The sequence below is a fragment of the Numenius arquata genome, chromosome 4 (assembly GCF_964106895.1).
Source record: "Numenius arquata chromosome 4, bNumArq3.hap1.1, whole genome shotgun sequence".
Classification (NCBI taxonomy): Eukaryota; Metazoa; Chordata; class Aves; order Charadriiformes; family Scolopacidae; genus Numenius; species Numenius arquata.
In genome coordinates, this window is record NC_133579.1 from 12,135,585 (window position 1) to 12,158,206 (window position 22,622).

At 38.8% G+C, this 22,622-nt stretch overlaps 1 protein-coding gene across 8 annotated transcripts in view; it reads left to right on the forward strand.

Annotated features, from left to right (window-relative positions):
* Positions 1–20,126, forward strand: part of ST18 (ST18 C2H2C-type zinc finger transcription factor) — a 167,576-nt gene extending 147,450 nt beyond the window's left edge. For all 8 annotated transcript variants that reach the window (XM_074146153.1, XM_074146154.1, XM_074146155.1 and 5 more), the window contains 10 exons: positions 2,464–2,579; positions 5,435–5,497; positions 6,307–6,375; positions 11,728–11,790; positions 11,886–11,966; positions 13,009–13,230; positions 15,318–15,406; positions 16,599–16,702; positions 19,020–19,163; positions 19,986–20,126. In XM_074146153.1, coding sequence (XP_074002254.1) covers positions 2,464–2,579; positions 5,435–5,497; positions 6,307–6,375; positions 11,728–11,790; positions 11,886–11,966; positions 13,009–13,230; positions 15,318–15,406; positions 16,599–16,702; positions 19,020–19,163; positions 19,986–20,126 — 1,092 coding nt within the window. The remainder of the gene's footprint in view (positions 1–2,463; positions 2,580–5,434; positions 5,498–6,306; positions 6,376–11,727; positions 11,791–11,885; positions 11,967–13,008; positions 13,231–15,317; positions 15,407–16,598; positions 16,703–19,019; positions 19,164–19,985) is intronic.
* The last annotated feature ends 2,496 nt before the right edge of the window (positions 20,127–22,622 follow it).

Below are 22,622 nucleotides of genomic sequence, written 5' to 3' on the forward strand. Positions count from 1 at the left end.
GATTCAGTGAAGCATCATTAAATGAAGCTGTGAACTGCAATACTGTATTTCATCAAGCCTTGATATACATAATTCTCATTCAGTCCTCTCTGGGCAGCAGGTATCAGACTGTGACATGATGAATAACTCGCACACACAAGTTTCTGGTCCATCACCAGCAAAAGATCAAGAGATATCTTTCATCTGAGATAAAGAACACAAGCTATATAAATAAAAATATTAATAAACCCTGCAACACACACAGCTACAGCTACTCGTGTTTGCTGCAAGTGCAGCCTGAGGTACATCACAAAGCTTAGGATCCCAGTGGAGTGCCAGAGTGATCTCTCCACCACCCTCTACTCCAGGGTCCTGTCAGCTGGACCTTTGACAAGAAGTGGAAGAGGCTGATGTGTGCCTGGAAAACACCTTACTTGTGTTTTTTGAAGTTATTTTGACATCTGACCCCTTGCAGCTGGCAACAGAGGATCCACCGTTTTGTTGCTTCTTTTGGGAGCTTTTGATTTTACAGTGACTTACACTGGTGATGATCCCTGTAGGAACTTGCATTTACATGTATATAAGAAACGCAGGTGAGAACGTGGGGACAGAGAGAGTCAGGAACTAGAATCCCCATTCTGCAGATTGCAGTGGCAAAACCACCCCCATATGCCACCAGACCGGGATTTAGCTTAATGTTGGAAAACAGTCTTTGAGGTTTCTTGAAGCTTGAACAAAGCTGGCATTCATTTTTCCACTTTTGGTTTTTAGCATTTTTGTTTCCATGTTTGGAGGACTTTCAACTATTTATTATTTCTGTATTAACATTTTAACAATACCTACCATTGGTTTTAATTTTCTCTATTACACTTTATATGAAGTTTTCCTTTAGAAATAAAATTCTAAAAGCCTGAAATATATCAGGTCTTTTTTCTTATTTAAAATAATTACTCGATAATTACTATGAAAGAGTGCTTAGAAAAGCTGAATATATGTATTTTTGCTTTCTATACTTGTAACAGATGAGATTATTCTGAGACAAACTAACCCTACAAATGTGGTTGCAAAATTCAGTAGTAATTGATACAGCAATAATATGGCACAGTTTCTATATGTATGCATAGTGTGAGTTTCAGTAGGCAGTAGGTAGCCAGTACCAGAAAGCAGAAGGAAGTCATATTGAGGATCCAGTCTCCAAACAGGCAAAGATGAGCTGCCAGAATTGAGGACCATATGGAAGCTTTATCAGAAGAAACACCCCCGCAGAGCTTACAAGTCCCGTTAGGCAGAATCTCCATTTTCAGTCCAGATTCTCCTCAGCTCTCCGCTCTGTGTTAACAGCTCTGCAGACATCCCTGCCCCTCTGTCCTGGCATGTTCGTCAGCTGCACAAGCCCAGAGCATCTATGGCACCAGCCCTGTGAGTTTAGCAGGAGCTGGGAGTTTCTCCCCTCAGCCACAGGCAGCAGTTTCTGCTCCTACAGACGGTAACCTCTGGACGATACCTACCTGAGTATTGGAACAGAGTCACAAAACCAACATGAAGTCCCAGCAGGGATTAATAGAGATTCGATAATTGATGCTGCGGGCTTTGGAGAATTATTGAATGATGCAATATCCACAGAGCATCCCTCCGGAAAGGAAACACTTCTCCTTCATAAAAATAATAATAATTGAAGTCATTAATTCTCAAAACAGTATAAACCAAGCTATTTTGAAGTGATCAAAGAAGATTTTTCAGAAAACAAAAATGTAATTTCCTTTCAGGACTACAGATTTCCAAAATGCCTTCCCATGGAAGTGAATACTCATGGTCTATATCACCCATCAAACAGCACTGTAGCAGTGAAAATGTTAATCTACAAATAGTAGAAATCAAGAACTACCTGTAGCAGCCTACTACTAAGAAAATTTCAAAGTGGTTTTGTTCTTATGATTTTCATTTTAACAAGAAACTGCTCTTTGAATGAGATAACAAGTCATTCAATTCTAAAAAGCTTTGCATTTACGCGTTTATGTACAATAGGGTTGTTTTTTTTAATTTGTGATTGCAGTTTGTAATTCACAGTGCAATTGTACTCACTTCAACTATATAAAAACTCAGTGATATACTTGCACAGAAAAAAAACCATAACGTTTTCCAAAGTCTTGCTTGGCTCTATATATTCAAGAACTACGTTTATTTTCTTTGTGTATTTTTCTTTGCCCTTTATCACCATTTCATAAATCGAAACCAAATTTTCCCTATGTGTTGTTTAAACCAGCATCCGCCTTCAGAAATTCTTTCACAACATTTTTAAAAGTCTACCTATGAGGATCTGAAACTATGATGTACTAAACTTTCTTCATCTATCTCCATCTTTCTTAAGACTTTTTTCTAGCGTTTTCCAAGAGGTTCTCTTCTTGCCACAGCAAGTTATATGTTGAATATATGGGAGGCCTTGAAGAGAGAAACCTTTTGTCATATTCTCATCTAATATTTCAGAAAGATCCAGTGAGCTCTCCAGAAAACATGGAGGAAAAGAAGTATCCAGGAGATGTCTCCATACCAAGTCCTAAACCCAAGCTCCATTCAAGAGATCTCAAAAAGGAACTCATCACGTGAGTCACAAAAAAAAATGCCACATTTGCCTCTGCCCTGGTAAAGGCTGACTATGTGATTGGTCTGAGTGCTGCTTTGGAGTATATTTGCAGGAGATGAGTGGGGAGACTGCATGACAGTTCACTGCAGGTGGTTAGTTCCCTGTTGTGGGTACGCAGTGAGGTAGACATGAGGCCTGGAGATGAGACAAGCCAAGGTAGACCTGGGGGCCTGGACAGATTCATGACTAATGTTATATGGGGTATCACTTATTCCTTATTCCTCAGATAGATAGATAACAAATGAGCAACAGCTCCTTCTACAAAACACACAGTTTCGTAGTGTGCTACAGTTTGGCTGTGCTAATGCTTACATAATTAAACAAACTTTACTATAGATCCACTGTTGAGAGCTTGCATAGAAGTGCTCAGGATCTCTCAGATAAGAAACGTGCAAACTTCATAAAAAGATAAAACACCAGACAGGAACTGCCCCAGGGTCTTCTAACCTGTAGGAAATCTATGTTTAAGTCCTTTGTCTGTTTCCTTCAAATCAGACTTAGTTATTCTGTCCTGCTGAAAATCCAGTGGATGCACAAATTCACACTCTGGGAGAATAGGCTAATACTCTCTTTTCCCAAATACAGAGATTCACTTGCTGTGTCTTTAGTTCCAAAACTTTACTATACAAAACTGCAAAGAAATTCTGTTAAATCTTTCTGCATTCAACAGCTTGTTTCAGTTTAGAATCATTCAGTAAAATTGTCCTGACTAGCTCATAACACTAGTCAGTTTTTAAAATCTCATCTAGGCTCTTCACAAAACCCCTTTGGATTCATGTCAACAGCATTTTGATATCAATACAGTGTTTTCACTGTAATAGTTAACTAGGACTTAACAGCCATTTATAGCGCTTTTCTTTTTGTCCCAAACCAGAGTAGGTCGCTCTAGACAAGTGCACTCCGTATCGCTTAGTGATAATAGTCCGTAACGCATCACTGCAGGCTCACCCATAAATAAATGAGTCGCATCCCATCACCCTGTGTCCTGCTCCCCAGACTCAGTGGCACTGAATCAGTTAGATTCGCCTCTGTCTCTAGAAATTACATTTCCCTGGGGCAAGCTGCTGTGAAGAGTGATTCTTTGCCCTCATACCGTGCAGTCTGCATGTTGTCTGCTCTCCATGTTATATCTGCAGCTGTAGTTCATGACCTAAATTGCTACAGGTCAGGTTTGTTTTGCCTCTTCTAGAACAAATGCATACAAAAATCACTGAGAGTTTATTTGCTGAAGACTAATGGCTTTTCTTTTGTAATATTTATTCCTTTGTGATATTGACCTGTTTTCAGATGTCTGTAACATACTTTTCTACTCTCCTAAATAATAATTTCCAGAGTATTTACAAGAGCAATGATCAGTTTACAGTGGTTTTACTGTATTATTTTCAAACAGTGAGGAGAAACAGGTATCTAAAATATAACTGTCCAGAAAATGAAATAAGAAACAGTTTTAATTTATCAGAAGACTCTATAGGTAATATTAGGAACAGATTGCATTTTTATGATCCCATTGAGCTCAGAACTTGTACAGAACAATTCAGTACAGGTGGCTCCATCATGAGGAAGTTTTTAAAATGACATAAGCACTTGCGGAAAAAAAAAATTCTGACACAGTTACTTCAGTTACAGTGAACTAACTTGTAAATACTACCCCCTAGCATATGCATTCAATTTTTCCATGGCAATTCTCTTGCCTATAACTGCATCGCTCAGGTTGAACTGGGCTGTAAAAATGAGGCTGGTGTCTTCCTAAGGCTGCTTTACAGATTTGAAAAAGTTCCTAGCACTCTGCCAGCTCGGAGGAAATAGCCAAGTGAGGATCTAACTTATTATTATGGAGCATCAGCTAAAAGTTTTTGCATAGTTTCTGCTTGCCCCTCTCACCCATGAGAGTATGAGGGACAAGCGAGAGAAGGCACAGCCCTTTATAAAGTGACTCTGAAGGAGTGGTGCTAGTGTTGCAAACTACTGTAGAAAGGTATACTTAATTCATCTCCCCCTCCACGCACAAATTGCATTTCTTGATATCTTTGCCCTCTTGCAGAGGACTGTATCCCAATTTGATAAACGAGCTCAGTGCTGTGTTTGAAGAAGAGCAGAGGAAAAACAGAAGCTATAACATTTTCTCCAGGTCAAACATCCCTCCATCTCTTGGCATAAAGGGACATATATTTTGTGCTAAACGTACACCACCTTTGTGTCACTTCTCAGTTCAGCTGAGAAACATCTTGGGAAACCTTTGTGCTCATTCTGAGCTTCAGCTGTGTGAGCTTGCCCTGCTTTCTTTTGTGCAAGCAACTGTGACAATTTTTCTTTTATGTCAGCAAATTAAGATTGGATGTGTTTCTAAAGAAGGTGCCTTATTTTAGTCAGAGGTCAAGCGAATTATTTAGAGTGTTACTGTTTTCTGGCCTGTGTTATACAGGAGGTCAGATCAGAAAATTCATCCCTAACATCTATGAATTGCTGTCAATGTACAAGTATACCAGTAATGAAACTGTCCTTTTAATAACCCAAGTCGTAACCAAAAAATCTTCTCAAAGCATTATATAGATAAAAAAAAAAAAAAAAAAAAGGTTTTGACTCATTTTGACAGTGGAAATATGAAAATTTTTTCCATCTATATTTCAAGTAATAATTGAGAAATAGAAGTGTTGTGTAAATTTTGCTGGTTTTCTGGAGTGTCATGGTAGTCTTGGGATGTGCAACGATGAATGTGATTGCCCCAAGGATCATTATGTAATGCACTGCAGGGTGGGGTGAGCTATGGGGTGTGTTATACATACTCTAATTTCTCATTGCATCTTTTTTGCACAGCTGTCCAACTCCAGGATGTGATGGTAGCGGTCATGTAACAGGAAACTATGCTTCACACCGCAGGTAAGAAACAACAGGAAGCCTAAAACAGGAAATAGAGCTACTTTTAGCTATTGTCATCTTTCAACATTTTTGTACTAACGATGGATAAGTATTCAAAACTAATTTGCAGAAAATAATGCATACAGAAATGTGGCAGGTTTTCCTGGTTTTGTTATATTTTGTGAAGTCTGTTTGGGCTCAATAGACTGCTGTGGTTAAGCAACATATGCTTATTACTGTAGCTGGATGTCTTGGCTGAGACCTGTAGATAAGTCATTTTGTAAAGTTTTCATTTCTCTAAGTGTACCGGCACTCTCTGTACAGATGCTGATGCACGAGATTTTAATGTGGTTTCTGTAAATATTTCTGTGAATGTCTTTGAAGTTCATAGATCTGCTAACATAATCTGAGGATGCTAAATACTTTCCTCAGAATAGCCTACTAGGGGTTGAAACAAGAATTTCCTACTCCTCCTTTTGGGAGCAGGACGGAAGCAGTTTCTTCCTTTTCTCAACCAGATGCTCCACCTGCCCCTCATGTGGGCAACATAAGGAAGGACTGTGTACCACCGCCTCCCCATGCAAAGCTTTACAGAGGCTTAGAAACCTTTGTCTCTAACCCTATACCTTTCCAATAATTTAAGAACTACAGCCTGATATTGGCTGCTCCTTCATTGCCAAGAACAAGTATTTGAGGATCTCTTTTTTCCCATGCTAAGTCATAGATTGTCTGGAGGTTGCTGTTTTAAGAAAAAAATAACAATAAAAACAACAAACACAAAACCAACATGTTCTGTTTTAGTAAAACATACCACATTATTCTTTCTTCAGTGTTTCTGGGTGTCCATTAGCTGACAAGACATTAAAATCCCTTATGGCTGCTAACTCTCAGGAGCTTAAGTAAGTATTGATAATAGCACAAATGTTATTTTTACTTATCTTCGATCAATGCTCCCTACATTAATGCAGTTGTTCATTTGAATTTCTGAGTAATGTCAAACCTTTGTCCAAAATTTGAAGTGAATTGGTTTGAAAGCTTTTGAGTGAAATAGAATTTGTTTTTCTCCATTTGTCTTTCTTCATTTTCATACCCCTTCATTTTCAAGAATTAACCAGGACCTCGGGGAAAAAATTGTAAACACTAGGAGAGATGCTGCTCTCATAGCATTTCTGAATGAGAGAGAAATAGAAAATATCTAACATGTAAGACAAATCTGGCAAATAACTCTGTCTGATCCAGTTAGAATAAATTAGCGTTATTTAGTTAGAAATAAATCTAGTTAGAATAAATCTAAAAATGAGACCAAAATTCCTGCAAATAATTTTTTATCGTTCGCTACCATATACTATGAGTTTAATGTCACTGAAGCAGACATCAAGTCGTATGATTTTGTGCTGGCATAATTCTCACCATGAAATGTCACTTACAAAAGGACTGTGCAAGCTCTGCTATATAGACAGATGTATAGGGACATATGAATATTTCAAAAATCTGTAGTCAAGAGAGGCACTGGCAACCAGTCATCTAGTTATTGAATTGGCTTTGTCAATAAGGATGTGGAGAAGAGGAAAGGATAATTAGAGTTCTTTCATAGCTTTCCCTCTGCAACTTGTAAATTGGATCCCATAATAGATGGCTTGGAAAAACTCATGAATGCGTGTAAAAAGGGGAGAATCCCGTGACTGTCCTTTCTGTCCTTTAGGTTCATCCCTAGACCAGATAGAAGAAAATAAAGTCTGATATGGCACTTTTAAGCTGTTTTGATGCTATTAATAGTAGGAGTGACTACATTTAGGCCTAGCTCATGTTTACATTCCCCAGATCAAATGGTAGTGGTCTTATCCCCTAGTCTGACAACTTGAATTATAAACAAAATGCTGAACTGATGGTAGCTATGGAGTTGAACCTACTGCAGATGCAGCAGAATGGAAAAGAAATGCTATTTATACAGGCAACCGTTCAAAGCAGTTCCCAAAGCCAGTAGGTAAACTGACACACTGGCACAATGCTGCAATTTTTCCATCACCAAGTCTCAAAGGTATCAAATTTAGGTTTAGTTAGTTTTAAAAAGAGCAGCACAAGAAGCAAGGAACTGACTTCCGAAAATGCTGACAAATTTGAAATCATTTGCTGAGTCATATGTATTTGTCCCTGCTTCTGTTGGCTTTCTGCCATACATAGACACTCACACAAATATTTTGAATAGTTGCTCCTCATGCAGCACCCCCCCTCCCCATATTCATGTGTGAATAAGGAAATTTGCATACCAATATGGTTATTTTTCCACTAAAGCTTCTAGAGTTTTGGTCATGCCATAAGGAAAGAGGAGCAACAGCATATGACTTAAATGACAAACTGCACACTGTACGCCATGTATAATAAGTGAGTTGTGAAAGACAAAGTCAAAGTTCATGGACATTTCACAGACAGAAATATGTTGCATAACGTACTTAGCATTTAATTTCAATTAACTAGAAAAAGAGCAAAAATCAAAATCTGTTCACAGACAATTTGCAAAAGGAAAAAGGATTAAGTAAAATTATTTTCCACAAATGTACCACCTTATTTTAGCTCCCTGCAAAACATAGTTCAGGTGAAATTTTAAACAAAACCCTGCTTTTGACAAGTGTTGGGTAAATGAAATCTTATGTCAAAACCTGCAGTCATGCTTGCACTGGTATAGTATAGTGATATCAATAGTTAATATTACTATTCCTATGTGAGCAGAGGGCATAGATGCTCATAGAATCAGGCCACAAAAGTCCCCTCATGTAGTTAGGCATGAATATGAAAAAGCTGTGTATTTTTTCCAAATGTTATTCACATTTAATTTGCCAGAATCAAGATATGATTTTGGCTTTAATTACGAAACTCTAAGCCAGCAAAGATACAAGGCTTCCATGTGATCTACAGTTTGGAAATAAGGAAGATCTGTTCAGAAAGTGAGCCTTTGAGTCAGATTCAAGAATTTTTTTATCTATCTGAGGATTCTTGTTGCACACAGCAATATGAGGTGGTCAAATTAAAACATACTAATGTTGTTGATGAATCAAATTTTAAAGCTATAAGGGATAATTATGACTGATTATCCTATTTCACCAAAGAGCTTGCTTAGCAAGCCTTAAAGAATTTTAAAAGTGTACTTTAGAAAGATACTTGCTTACAGTTCGGAAACCTTAAGGAATAGGTAGTCAGTCCTATCCTCAGACAAGTTGTTGCCGTGGTTAGATATCAATTTTAGGAGACGTTCTAGCAGTTCTTGTAGATAAGTTTCACTCAACATGTTGATACTGATCCATATTCCATAGGCAGCATGACATATTTCAGTCAATGTTTTTGTCAGCTGACCTCTATGGGTTTGCCTTAACTACAGTTCATATCCAACTATCCCAGTGAGCTTTCTTGGGAGTACCAGAAATGCTCCCAGATCTGCAGCTCAGTGTATCAATTTTACGTCCAGTTGTAGTTCATCTACCTAAGATAAGGCAACCCTCTTGGAGAAGGGAACAAAATAGCAGGTATTAGATGCACAGTTACAAGAATTTCTATGTGAAATCACCGAGATTTCTTCTTGGAAAACAAACTTGATGAACTGTAAAACAATCTGTAACCTACACCCACCTGAGAGTCGACATCTTTTAGCTTGAGCTCCTGAGGCCTCTGGCCCTCCAATGTAAATCTGATTCTTATGGCTCTGCACAGGAACCCAGAACAGAGGATGAATCCCTAAAATGGGACACCAGTCCAAACTCATCAGCCAGTTAAAAGCTGATGAAGATGCACAGTATTACTGACTGCAAGGCAATACATTGTTGGTGTATCTTGTATTAAGGATTTTCACAATCTATACAAAGATATAACCAGTATTTGGAAAACCCAACCCAGCGGTCAAGCTTAGGAGTCTTGCTAGTGAAGCTTCTTACTAATTTGTCAGTAACCCACCTGAAATACCATCTTATAATTTTATCAGTATTGATAATATCACAGCCTCAAATCTTTAATGACCTCAAGGATACCTTGGACCCTAATCTGGTTGTGAAATCTATCTGCTGCCAGAAGTGGTAAATACAGATGGGGAGATTAAAATTTAGTTCAGTGTCTTTTTTAAGTCCCTAACTCTCAGCCTCTCAGATCTGAATGTCTTCCACAAAGAGCCCTTACCGAATTAAAATCCACATCCAGTCTATGAGGACAGCTCTTCCATCTGTGATCATCTGATAAAACAAGTAGCCAAAATTAATACCCATAGTATTTGGCAGGTGTTCTAGATTTACTTGTGAGCATTCACACTCTCCAGACATCTGCCCTTGCTGCCTGCTCCACATGACATTGTGCCCAGTCCTTGTCCCACACTCAGACAGGTTAACATTTAACTCTACACAGTCAAGCATATCTGGCACTCTGCAACCCACACCTCTACCTTGACTGTCAGTGTGAGTCATGTCATTCTGCCAAAATATTTTGTTCAGAAAATGTCATCATGAAATGTTTTGACATTATTTAAAAAAAAAAAAACAACTCTCCCCTTTCTTCAGTTGAAATTATTTGATGAATTCTACTTGAATCAGTGAATAAATTTGGTCATGTCCAAAAGAAATTACATTTTTGACAAATTAATTGTTCGCAGAAAAATAGTTTTAAATATTCTGTGAAGAGACACACCTGCACACTCAGATGTGCTATTACAATTATATTTGTAGGTGTTTTCCATGGCAGCCTACCAATGACTAGATTAAATCACCCATGTCCTCACCTCAGGAAAGATTCAGTAACAACTGAGATCCTTAAGAGAGTATTGAACGATGCGAGTTTCCTTAATGGTTCAGTACAAGATTATTTGGTACAACTCTTTTTGTAATTCTCATACTCTGTACAATTCATAGCATTCAAAAGGCCCTTAGGGATGCTTAGCATAAGAACTTAGTGCTGTATAATACAGAAACATAGAAATGGCTGGCACAACTTCCAGAGGTAAATATTTTTTTTCGTGCTGCTTTGTGTGCTTCTCTTCTTTTAGAATAAAACCCAAACCAAATGAAAAATGCACACAAGCCTTAAATGAAAAAAAAAAATCTGAACTTCTGGGATAGAAGGTACTACTAGTAAGGTCTTGCTCCAAATCCCACAGAAGTCAGTGGAAAGACCTACTGACTCCAGTAGGCTTTTGGAGCACGTTCTCTGCGTAGGACGAGCAAGAAAGTAGCCAGCCCTCCCCTTTCCCACTGGCAAAAACACAGTAACAGACAGGTTTGTTTCCTTTCATTGGATGAATGTTTTAGTATTAAACATTCATACTTGAAAAGGTTTGTTTGTTGCACACACACAGAGAAACCCCTTAACTATGGGACATAATCCAGTTGCCAAACTGAATACTCAATTGAATCTAGAGCTAGGAAGATATGGTCCTGTTGTATGCTTACAGCACTAGAATATACAAATTATTAAATTCAAATTCTGTCTATCATCTACTGATGCCCAAAAGTAAAACTGCTTCTCTGCTTCTATTTCCCTCCTGTAAACACTGGCAAAGTGCTTATTTATATATCTACCTGAAAACATCAGAAGAATAACAAACAAACACGTAACAGTAAATTTACAAATAGATTTATATCAAGCTGCTTTTTTTTTTTTTTAATGTTGTTCCCATACAAGGAAAAATGTTTGGTGCAAAGAGTGTTACAAACTAATTAAAACTACACATCACATGCAATATATTTCACATTCCTTGCTAAAACTGTTATAAAAGAAAAAAAAAAAAAACATATGAAAGGAGTCTGTTCATTAAAAAAAAATATCAGCAAGAACTAGTTTTAATTATTCAACAAAAGCTCTGCTGTTCTTTCTTCCGCCCTAGACAAAATGTAGAATGTACACGTTATACACGTTAGTCGGAGAGGGACTCTTTGTCAGGAAATGTAGTGACAGGACAAGGGGTAATGGTTTTAAATTGGAAGAGGGGAGATTTAGATTAGATATTAGGAAGAAATTCTTTACTGTGAGGGTGGTGAGACACTGGAACAGGTTGCCCAGAGAAGTTGTGAATGCTCCGTGGCATCCTGTGAATGACCAGGCTGGATGGGGCTTTGAGCAACCTGCTCTAGTGGAGGTGTCCCTGCTCATGGCAGGGCGGTTGGAACCCAATGATCTTTAAGGTCCCTTCCAACTCTAACCATTCTATGAATTCTATGATTCTATGATTTACTGTGTACCTTTGAAACCGTATTTTGTAAGCTCCCTGTATTACTCCGTAGGTGCCCGACACCTGGCTGTGATGGCTCTGGCCACGTGACAGGGAACTATGCATCGCACAGAAGGTAAAAACCATCCCGTTGCACAGGGCAGCAGCGCTGGGGGTTCTCGGCAAGCAGCAGCAGAAAGAGGTGGCTTTTATTCTGTGTGCTTCTTTCAGCTTATCTGGTTGTCCTCGTGCCAGGAAAGGAGGTATCAAAGTGACTCCTACCAAGGAAGAAAAGGAAGACCCTGAACTTAAGTAAGTACAAAAGCATGGGTCAACCACCAGTGAAGTGGGGGGAAAAAGCCCTTAAGAGCACAGGACCTGAGGCATCATAGGAGATGCCCCAGTTAATGTGAGCCACCTGAGGATATGGCCCAGAGCTGGAGCCGAACCAAGTGTTTCTGCTCCTAGTGAAGCTGGTGGATTCCATCACCTTGGAGCCTGAGCAGTGAGGAAGGATTGTTATATCTTCTTGCATTGTTCCAATTATTTTAAACAGTGCTATGAAAGTGTCACTTACTTGGAAAATTTGGCAAAATGGAGGAAAACAAATTATTTCTGCCTGTAGTGAAATCTTCACATCAGCTAATTAAATCAGTGACACCTTCAAAATATGTCCCAGAGAACTTAAAGAACTTAAATATATCTCATAGCTTTCCTCTATAAATAAACTAAATTTTCACTTAAAGTGAAAACTGGAGACTCAGTAGAGACTCAGTACATTCCTGACTTGAATGCACATTTCATTCAAAAAGGAAAATGATAACTGCTGGAATATAGATATGAAGATTTAGATGCAAAAAATGTTGTTCTCAACACTTGCTAATTAATTATGAGGGGCTGTATAACACTGACAGAGAAGTGCAAATAAACCACCCCAAATCTTTCTTTGCAAGTAATTGCACAAGATGATACAAGTTTCCAGGTACAGGAGCCCACCCTCTGCTTCATGCCAGAAACCTAGATAGAGAGGAGGGAATGATAACTTTCCATACAACTGCAGAAGTGAGATTTACTGCTGGTGATAGAATTTCAATTTTCTTTTCTGGGAAAATACTATCTAAATGAATGTTTTAGTTTCTTAGGCCGCATGACTGTATTTTAAATTGCCTGAACTCCCATAACTCAGCTCGACATGAACTGGATGCTCAGGTACAGTGTGCCTCCGGGGACCGAGTCTTAATCCATTAATGCAAAGCGGCACAGGCAGCTGGAATTATTTTCTCAGACTTTCTTGAGACTGTCTTCGCCTGCTCTCTCCAGTGAAAACGGGGGTTCTTTTGCTGTGTTTCTGTAGATGCCCAGTGATAGGCTGTGATGGCCAAGGTCACATATCAGGTAAATACACTTCTCATCGCACTGCTTCTGGTTGTCCTTTGGCTGCCAAGAGACAGAAGGAGAGTCCCGTCAATGGGTCTTCACTATCCTGGAAACTGAACAAACAAGAGCTGCCACACTGTCCTTTGCCAGGCTGCAACGGGCTGGGTCATGTTAATAATGTTTTTGTCACCCACAGAAGGTATAACTTTGTGTTTTCTCTTTTTATTTTTTCCTTAACATTCCACTGTTGAATTGGCAACATGTGAGGTTACCCTCTGAATAAATTGTGCTGAAGTCTTTTAAGTAACAACATAGTTTACATTGCAGCTGAAGTAACATGGATCAGAATAACTTTCAGAGAGTTGGGATCAACTTTTTACTCTTTCTCTATGTTCCCATTGCAATGCGACTTTCCAAGGTCTTTTCTTCAGATTAGCACAGTTTCTATATGGTTTTAAATTGAATAGAGTTCTTTCCTAGGCAAATATGGAGCTGTATCTGTATACCTTTTACAGAAAATGTAAATATCATTGAAATGTCACCAGAAAATATTTAGCAAGAGCAATGGCTGCATTCATTTCATCTTTCTACCAGTAGAAAAACTGTTTTCATGAACTTTGTATTTAAATAGCTAGAACTACACAAAAAAGTAAACATGTAGAACTTATATGGATAACACAAGTTTGAAGTTATAGCAATATTACAAAGATGACTGTCCTTACAAAGCAGGTATTACACATATAACCAGTAACAATAAACACTACGATTTTATATATCACTGAAAACACCAGTATAATTTGACCATAATTTGACCACGTTCAATCAATATTGCAAAGAATCTGGCTATAGAGTCTGAATTAATACCTGGCAAAGTTTGGTCTTCTATCTGTATTAAGAATTAAATCTATATTTTGTACCTTCTTTGCTTTCTTTCTAACACTGAACCAACTTCTCCAATACAAGAATGTTCAAGGTGACACGAACAAATTCAGTCAGACTCCAGTGTTATCCTCACTTTATGATCCACATCCCATATTAAAGTCTTTACATTAGGACACCACTATAAATCAGCGCTAATTAAGCAAATAACATAATTAGCATGTTAGCTGGTTGCAACTCATACTACAGTTGATTTCTGCCCTACATAAGGCTGGATCACACATCTAATGTGTGCTAGTTAAAATGAGGTAGTAAATACAGTTTTATGATATGATAACTTTCCCTAGGACATTTGCAATCTAACAAGTGACCCATGGCTTTGAGACATTCTTCCAGTTAGTTATCTGCTCTGAGCAGAGATACCAAGCAGCACTTCAGAATTCGAGAACTAGCATCTTTCCCTGCGTAGCGTCTACCTAAGCCAATGTGAAGCTAACATTAACCTTCAAAAGCTTTTTTTTTTTTTTTTTCATGTAGAAACACCATGTCTATTAGGATTTTTGTTTTTAATTTTTACACATACACGAAAATCAACCATTTTCCTGTGGACCAAAATTTTCCTTCACTCCTTACTTGGCTAAATCTGAATACAAATCCTTCTGCCAGTTCTTCAGCATATGGGTATTTCTTCTTTGTCATTTATAAAGATAGTATTAAGACAGTGCAATTCATCTTAGCCCTTTAGTGGGCTATAAAAATTGCCTCAGATAATTACCAGCTGATGAAATTGTAAGCTTTGAAATAGCAAAATGTAATTTAATGTGAACAGTAGTTAAAAAGCAAACTGACTATATAATAGAACCATTCAAAATAGCTATTACAGTCTATAGGGTATATCCAGAGTTATTATTGTATTGATCATTATTATGTATCAACAAAATGATATAATAGTTGTGCACCATGGAAATCATCCTATAAACTAATTTTTTTTTAGGATAATAAACTTGCTATCATACTTCCCCTCTTCTGGAGCCCAAGCCCTCAATAAAAAAAAAATAAATAAATAAATAAAAAAGAGATATTTTTATTTATAAGTGTTAAACTTCAAGAATTCTGTAAATGCATCTTCACATAACTTAACAGTAGCTGCCACTGCTATTGTGATAATTCTGAAACATGCTTAAGAGTTGTTTACTTATAGGTTGAGATTTCTGTGCCAATTTTCAAGCTGGAATATACAGTTAAATGGCTCTTTATGAGTTACGTCATTCCCCGAAGCTATGCTATAATGGAGATACTGATGTGACCTTAGGTACAGAGGTCTGTCCAAGTGCATGATAATATTGCCTGAAAGGATTGTTGCCATTTTCAAGTGGGTGCTAATGTTTTTTTTCCTATCTGTTTCAGCCTGTCTGGTTGTCCTCTGAATGCACAAGCCATAAAAAAGGGCAAAATTTCGGAAGAATTAATGACTATCAAGCTTAAAGCAAGTGGTGGTAAGGAGATTTGTAAAAGATGATGACATTTATTTAGATAGAAGGGCTCTGACTCCCATTTATACTTATGCCCCTTTGTGCCATTCTGGCATTCATTCTCACTCCTTTCAGTTATCTCTGGCAATAACAAATCTTGAATAACAAAAATCTTTGCATGAGAGATTATAAAATTATTCTCATTTACATCATGATAACTCAACATTGAGGGTATGCTCTCGTCTTGGAGTATTATTTTTTTTGATTTGGAGATGCTTTCAATATTGTTATTACTAATAAATTATTAGTTACGGATCAGGAGGACTTAGCTATGTGATGATTAAGGTAAGAAAGGATAAATATTGTGTGCGGTATTTGACTCCTCTCCCGAACTTGAATACTACATGGTTTAGTATCTGTGTTGTACTTGGACAATAACCCAAGGGTAAAGGAACAATTAGCAAATAGTTATAAGGGGGAAATATGTAGGAGTCTTCTTTCTTACACAGCATACTTGAGAAAGTTGGGCACTGAGCCAGGATTTTGTGAATTTAGTCTTTATGCCTCCAGCTGCTGAGCAAAATGTTTGTTTTACGTTCGGCAAACGAGCTTGCTTCCCTGTGTCCCTGTTATTACTGGGGCAGGGACTTTCCCAGGCTGGCTCCCCAGTAGACCCAGTTCAGGGCTTTAGGTGTTAAAGCTGTAATAACAGTGGCACAAATCTCCAGGCAGAGTAGGTCTCAGAGCGATACTAGGCAGAAAGAGGGACAAGAGAGAAAGAGTCAGCAATTATACTAGTGGAGATGTTACCCTGGGGTATTCCCTGCAGAAGAAGGGTTGCTGTTATGTTTCTTTTAAAATGAAAAAATCCATTTAAATACTCTCTCATGTTTTATGATAAACTTTCCTCTTTCTGGGCAATTTTTCCTTTCCCTACCCTCCAGCTTGTTGTTGGATGTTGCACTGGAAAAAAAAGAACTGTGAAACACAAAGACTCAGCCCCTTCTGTGTTTCAGCTCATATAGATGTTTTACAGCTAAGAAACAATTTTTGATGTACCTTTAGACAGTAAAGGCAAAGTAAAAAACAATTTAAGGATTATTCATTTGATCAAAAACTTATCTTCCTCTTGTTCAGTAACAGCAGCTTGTTACTTTTGCATCCATTTACATGTGAACACTTTAAATCTGATATTGGTATTTTCAACTCTTTGCAGGTATTGAGAGTGATGAAGAAATCAGACACTTGGATGAGGAAATAAAAGAACTGAATGAATCCAATCTTAAAATTGAAGCCGACATGATGAAACTTCAAACCCAGGTATGACATCGACGTGAAAGTTTTACCTTTTCTTATGCTATGTTTAAGCACAATGAGTAAATTCAATGCTATGTAAATGTTCCTTTTAAACACAGTTAGTCTCCTGCGCACGTGTTTTCCCATCGCTCTGTGGCACTTAAAAGTACCAATATCCTACATGCTTTTTTTGTTAAGTATTTGTTACTTTGTTTTCTGTAAATGAGCAGCACATTTCTGGGTGTTGTCTTAAAGATCTGGTGAATGACAAATTCACAGTAGTTTGCAGCTAATCTTGGCAAGCAAAAAAACCATATTTACCAACAAAACATTCATTTTCCTTTGTTGACCAAACTGTTGAACAAACAGTGCAGAATCCCATGACTGCGGTTTTAAGAGAGGATATTACCTCTTGCCAGCACACTCTAACTCTTAATGCAAGTGGACTTTGTTCTTATGTGTACCTAGGAAAATCTCCCTAGTTCAGTTCACTCACTGTCAGTTACAAAAAACAGTTTGAATTTTGCCTCCAGGCAACACCTGGTAAAGAATGGACGCCTTTTGCTAATTTGTGTAGCAGAGGAGTTTGACAGGAGCTGTGGAAAAGAGTCATTCTCTTTCATTCTTTTGTATACTGGAGAGATTAAATCGGCTCTAAAACGCTGATAGTGGTTCTATAGAGTGAGCTGAATACCCCCATCCCTACAGAGACTCCTATACACACCTGGGCAGACTGAGTAAAAGTAAGAGCAGGAGCTTGCTCGATATTTCAGGAATAAAAGTTTATGAAAATAAATCCTAAATGAGATCTGGGAACTGCATATAAGTCGAAACTGATCTAAAGCAAACTGACTGTAACCGCATCCCTCTGTATTTGTACCACACTGGAATCTATAGTGTTGATTCGTATTTTGTCATAACCACCGCGTGTGTGGTCTAAATAAGGGTGAAGTTTATGCCACCTACGCTGGATCTAAATGATCTGGCTTTTCACTGCAAAGGCTGTGGGAATACTCATCCCAAATGGCACTGCAGTGAGGGAGGGGGTGGGGGTGGTGTTCAGTGTCTCAGAACACTGATTTCAGTTCTCCCTGGTGATCACTGTGCTTTTTGGGCAGAAATCACCAAGTTTATGCAGTCAGATTTCTTCTCCTCGGACTTGCTCCCTGGTGAAGGCAGTCTGACCAGCAAAGCCTGAACTGAACCACAGCTGAAGTAACACATCCCCTACATGGTTTGCTCTTATCTCCTTTTAATCTAGCCCAGCCAGGTGTCGGGCTGCTGCCAGCAGCCTCCAGAGGAGAGGCTGTAGTGGATCCCAGGCAGGCAAAAAGGGGCTCATCCCACTGCGGGCTGTTGTCAGGTGTGATGGTGCGTGAGGAAGGGAAGTAAAGTGGCCACAGCAAGAGACGTTAAAGTAGAGCAGAGATGCGCATCCTAATGAGGAGAGGGTGAGCGTAACAGCCGTGGATGTGACTGCATCGCTCTGCTCTGCGTCTTGCAGAGCCATGGCCAGGCGCAGGGGTGGCAGCCCTGGGTTCTGTCCACTGCCGGGTGAGGACCAGGGCAGTGAAGTGAGGAACCAGGCCCTGACATTGCTGCCTTTGGGTTTTCAGCACTGCTTTTGACATATAAGCCTTCAGATCTGCATATATTTCCAGTGCTCTCACACTAGAAAGATTTTTGCTACCGCGCATGCTTTTTCCTGCTCTTTCAAAAACCCTCATTTCTATTCTGTTGGTCAGAAATCATCTTTGTAAAGATCGTTGTGCGCTCAACCTCTTAGTTTCCTTTCCATTCTGTTTTTCTCTTATTGTTTCCAGTGCCAGCCCTGTTGCTAATCCCAGCCAACCCACAGCTCTACCCTCCACCCAGGAGCAGGGCAGGAAAGTAGCACAGCAGCTAATTCCCGTGCCCTTGCTATTGTGGTCGATCAGCAGGGATGCTGTAAGAGCAGGACAGCAATGTAAACATCAACCTCCTTTCTCCTTCCCTCCACCAGCCCCGCGGCCACACTCTCCATCCCAGCTCCACACTGACCTTCCCCCTGAGCTCAATTCCCTCCTCCCGCTGCCGGGCACCCTCCGGTGCCTCGCTGCCACAAGGTTTCCCCATGAACCAGCAGCAAAGTCCATCCGTTCAGAGCGAATACAACCTCTTCCTTGCTCTGAATATTCTTTGGAGAGGTTATGTCTATCCTAAAAAAACCCATGCCTGAGTTTCAGATCCACCATGGCTCCTCTCTCGTAATGACGTGACTGCCATTTTGGGTTCAAACTGCAGTTAAAATGCTGCCAAGGGTCTCTCAGTTTGTGTGTTTGTGCCTGCTTATGTCTTTTAGATCACATCTATGGAGAGCAATTTGAAAACAATAGAAGAAGAGAACAAACTCATAGAGCAGAACAACGAGAGCCTGTTGAAGGAGTTAGCTGGCTTAAGCCAAGCCCTCATCTCCAGCCTCGCTGACATTCAGCTTCCACAGATGGTAAGACCACAGCCAGCAGCTTCACACCTTCTTTGAGACTGTTTTGCCAGCACTTGAAGCAGATGAGCAAGCTCAGGGACCAGCAGGAGCACTGGGGCTGCATTAGCAGAGAGCTCTTTTAGCTTAATTTTCTTTGCAGCGATGCTGGATCATGAAATCTGTGTGATAGCAGGCGCAGTTGCTTCCAGGACTGAGCCAGCCCTGGTGTCTCTGCCCTGTACCGCACTGTGCAGGACAGGTTTTTCCCTCATCCCTCCCTATCTGAATGTCCACCCTGCATGAAGAGTGGAAACTTCACACCGAGAATCCTTATTTACTCTGCTCCTAGATCAAAACTTTAACCTGTTTCATATAGGTGATTTTTCTGGAGCCAACAAAGCTCTGCCTTCTCAAAATCTCCACGTCCTTAATGTCCTACTTGCAAACACAGGCCAAAGCCACAAAGGTAGTTGTGTCTCCAAGGTTACAGTCCCCTTTCCCAATCTCAGGAGTGCCACTAGGAGACTAGGTGAGGACAGTTACAGGGATGTCAGCCACCGTCCCAGAGCCAAACAGGCCACAGTACAAAAGCAAATTACGCTAACATTGATATCTCCAACCCCTTTTCTTGCTTGGAGAGTGTGTGGTTCCCCCAGCACGTGCAACTCCCTTCCTTTCTACAACCCCTCCATTAATTTGGATGGCTGCCCTGTTTACGACTTCTCCCCAGTTGCCATATCGCTGCTTTTCCATGCTTTGGGGTTGGGTGTTTGGGTTTGGGTTTTTTTTTTTTTGGCCTTAATTTTATCTCCTACAATTATAATCTGTTTTGTCTTCATTTAGGGGCCAATCAGTGAGCAGAATTTCGAAGCATATGTAAATACACTCACAGACATGTACAGCAATCTGGAACGGGACTATTCCCCCGAATGCAAAGCTCTGCTGGAAAGTATCAAACAGGCAGTGAAGGGCATCCATGTGTAGGATGTGAAAGCTGCTGGGCAACAGAAATTACTTAACAGCAGTAAACTCCAGATGGATCTGTTAGGAGTTCATGTACTGCTAAGGGGTGTAGGTTGCCATGCTGCATTTACAATTGCAACATTGCACTAATTTTTTCCCAGCTGACATAAAAAAAAAAAAAAAAGAATAAAAACACAACAGACTATTTGTATTAACAGCAATGCACTCTGTTAGTATATTGTATTTATTTCAGTACAATTCCTTTTTTTTTTCTTCTTTTGCACTCAGTTTTTGTAAAGTGAATGTAAAAAGTGTGTGTGACTATTTTTTATATTTTTTATTTATTTCTAATCAAAGAGTTGTTTTTTTTATCTTTTAACAGCATTTTTGCGGCCTGCCATATTTTTACAAATGTGTTTATTAATTTATTTTCCAATGGGATTTTAAATAGACTGAAAAGTTATACTGTAAATTAAATAACTTGCTGGGTTTGTACAGGAAGAAAAAAAAAAAAAAACTATGAAAGTAACAAATGACTGAACCGTGGTTCTAGTTTTATTTTCCTCACATCCTGCTTTTTTATAATGGCTTTGTATCAGAAATGGGTTTGCGGTAACATGAGATGTGAAGATGCATGGAATGAGAAGATAAATGGTGCCCACTAGTGGGGAACTCGGGCTCTTAAAAGCACAGTATGCTGGAAAACAGTGTGTTAAAGAATACGTTAGCAATAATGAAATATAGCAATCAGCAAAGCACTTGACTTGGCTGTGTGATTTAGCCTATGCGGATGATTATTTAAAATGTTTCAAGAGAACTTCAGATTTATTTTACCACTGCAGTTTTTTTCAGAGTTAGCTCATGGAGGGAAATGACAATTATCTCTAAACAAGAAGGGTAATTTGATAGGACTGGTACTTTTTTAGTACCAGACGTTGAGGTTTTAACCAAGTGACCGGTATTGCTATGGATTTGGATTTGGAAAACACAAATACATCCCAAGCTGAAGGCTTTGTACATAACGAATCGAACACATCTCCCCTGAAATGGCATTTAATACTGGTTTGAACTTAACGGCAGTTGAGAAGGCAGCGGTCTGGAGAGGAATAATACCACTCCAGCGCAACGGTGGTTGCTTTTCTCTGTGAACGAACGGCAGCAACACCGTGACTGGTTTCTCCCATCCTTATTCACTAAGACTAGGCTGATACTGAATTTGTTACCAGTCTCTCGGTAGGGTACCAAGTGCTACAGAGCGTTCAGACAGACGGAGGCGCGGACAGACGAGCGCTAGAGCGGAGGTGTTGGCGTGCCCCTCGGTATCTGGTTAGCCTGGGTGTGGAACTTCTGAATCCGCCAGAAAGTAGCGGTTGCTATAACAGAGGCAATGTCTATTTCAGGGATTGTAAGTAATTAAGCATTGTTTCAAAAGTTTTTTTTATATTTATTTTTTTTAAGAAAAAGGTATAAACAACCAGCTAAACTGCCTTTTTTGTATGCACACACACCTCATGTGCATATGTGCCTCAGTGTAAATGTATACATGGATCTAGCGTGTGTTTAATTTTTCCGTGCTATAATGAAAGTGTTTATTTTTATTAGCCTCATTTATATTTAGATTGAATATGATGGCATTCACAGGCTTGACATATACAATTATATTATTACTGTTCCTGCACAAAAGTACTATTCAAAAGTGATTCAACTCTCATGCACTGTGGTCACTGTTCTGCATTAGGTGGGGCTTGCTTTTTGTTTGAGGGTTGATTCAACCCTCTGACCTTAGTTTAGACAGGGGGAAATGTATGTTCTTAGGAGCTGTGTTTATTTTTAAATCGATTTTTCAAAAGCTACCATATGTGCTGTCTAATATAAATAGGAGGACACCAAACAAAAATTTGCTATTAAAGTTATTGTTCTTGCTAAAAAAACAAAAAGCAAACATTTGTTATACTTGTTAAATGCATACAAAATGAGTTCACTCATTACAAAGACTAAAATTTAATTTACTAAATATTTTAACAAATTTGTTATATATTTTATTTAAGTAAAAAAAAATCTCTTACTGACCTATGTATTTATTATTATCATTTACTATGGCTTCAGGTTAATTTATCTGTGTTTGGTTGTTTGCTCAGGATGTTCCGTGAAGTATGTTTGTATTTATTTGCCTCCCTTGTACTTGATGTGTTTTGTAATGTGCACTGATTTTTTTTCTTTTTGTTTTTCTTTTTTTTGTGTTTAAATGCATTGATGAGCTATACTGTAAATTAGACCTTTTGTAAAGAGCAATGATGTATGCATTTTTTAATTTGGAGTAGTTTGTATACTGTTTCTTCATACAATTAATATTTCTTACATCAAAACAACAAAATTGTGTTCTGTGCTGTACATTTGGTGTATGGTAGGAAATAAAATTGATAATGAAACTGCAGCAAGTTGATGCTGACTTGTATTACACTTTCTTAACTGCACCTGGCACTATACAACGTGTCAGATGCTTTACTTGCTTTGTGT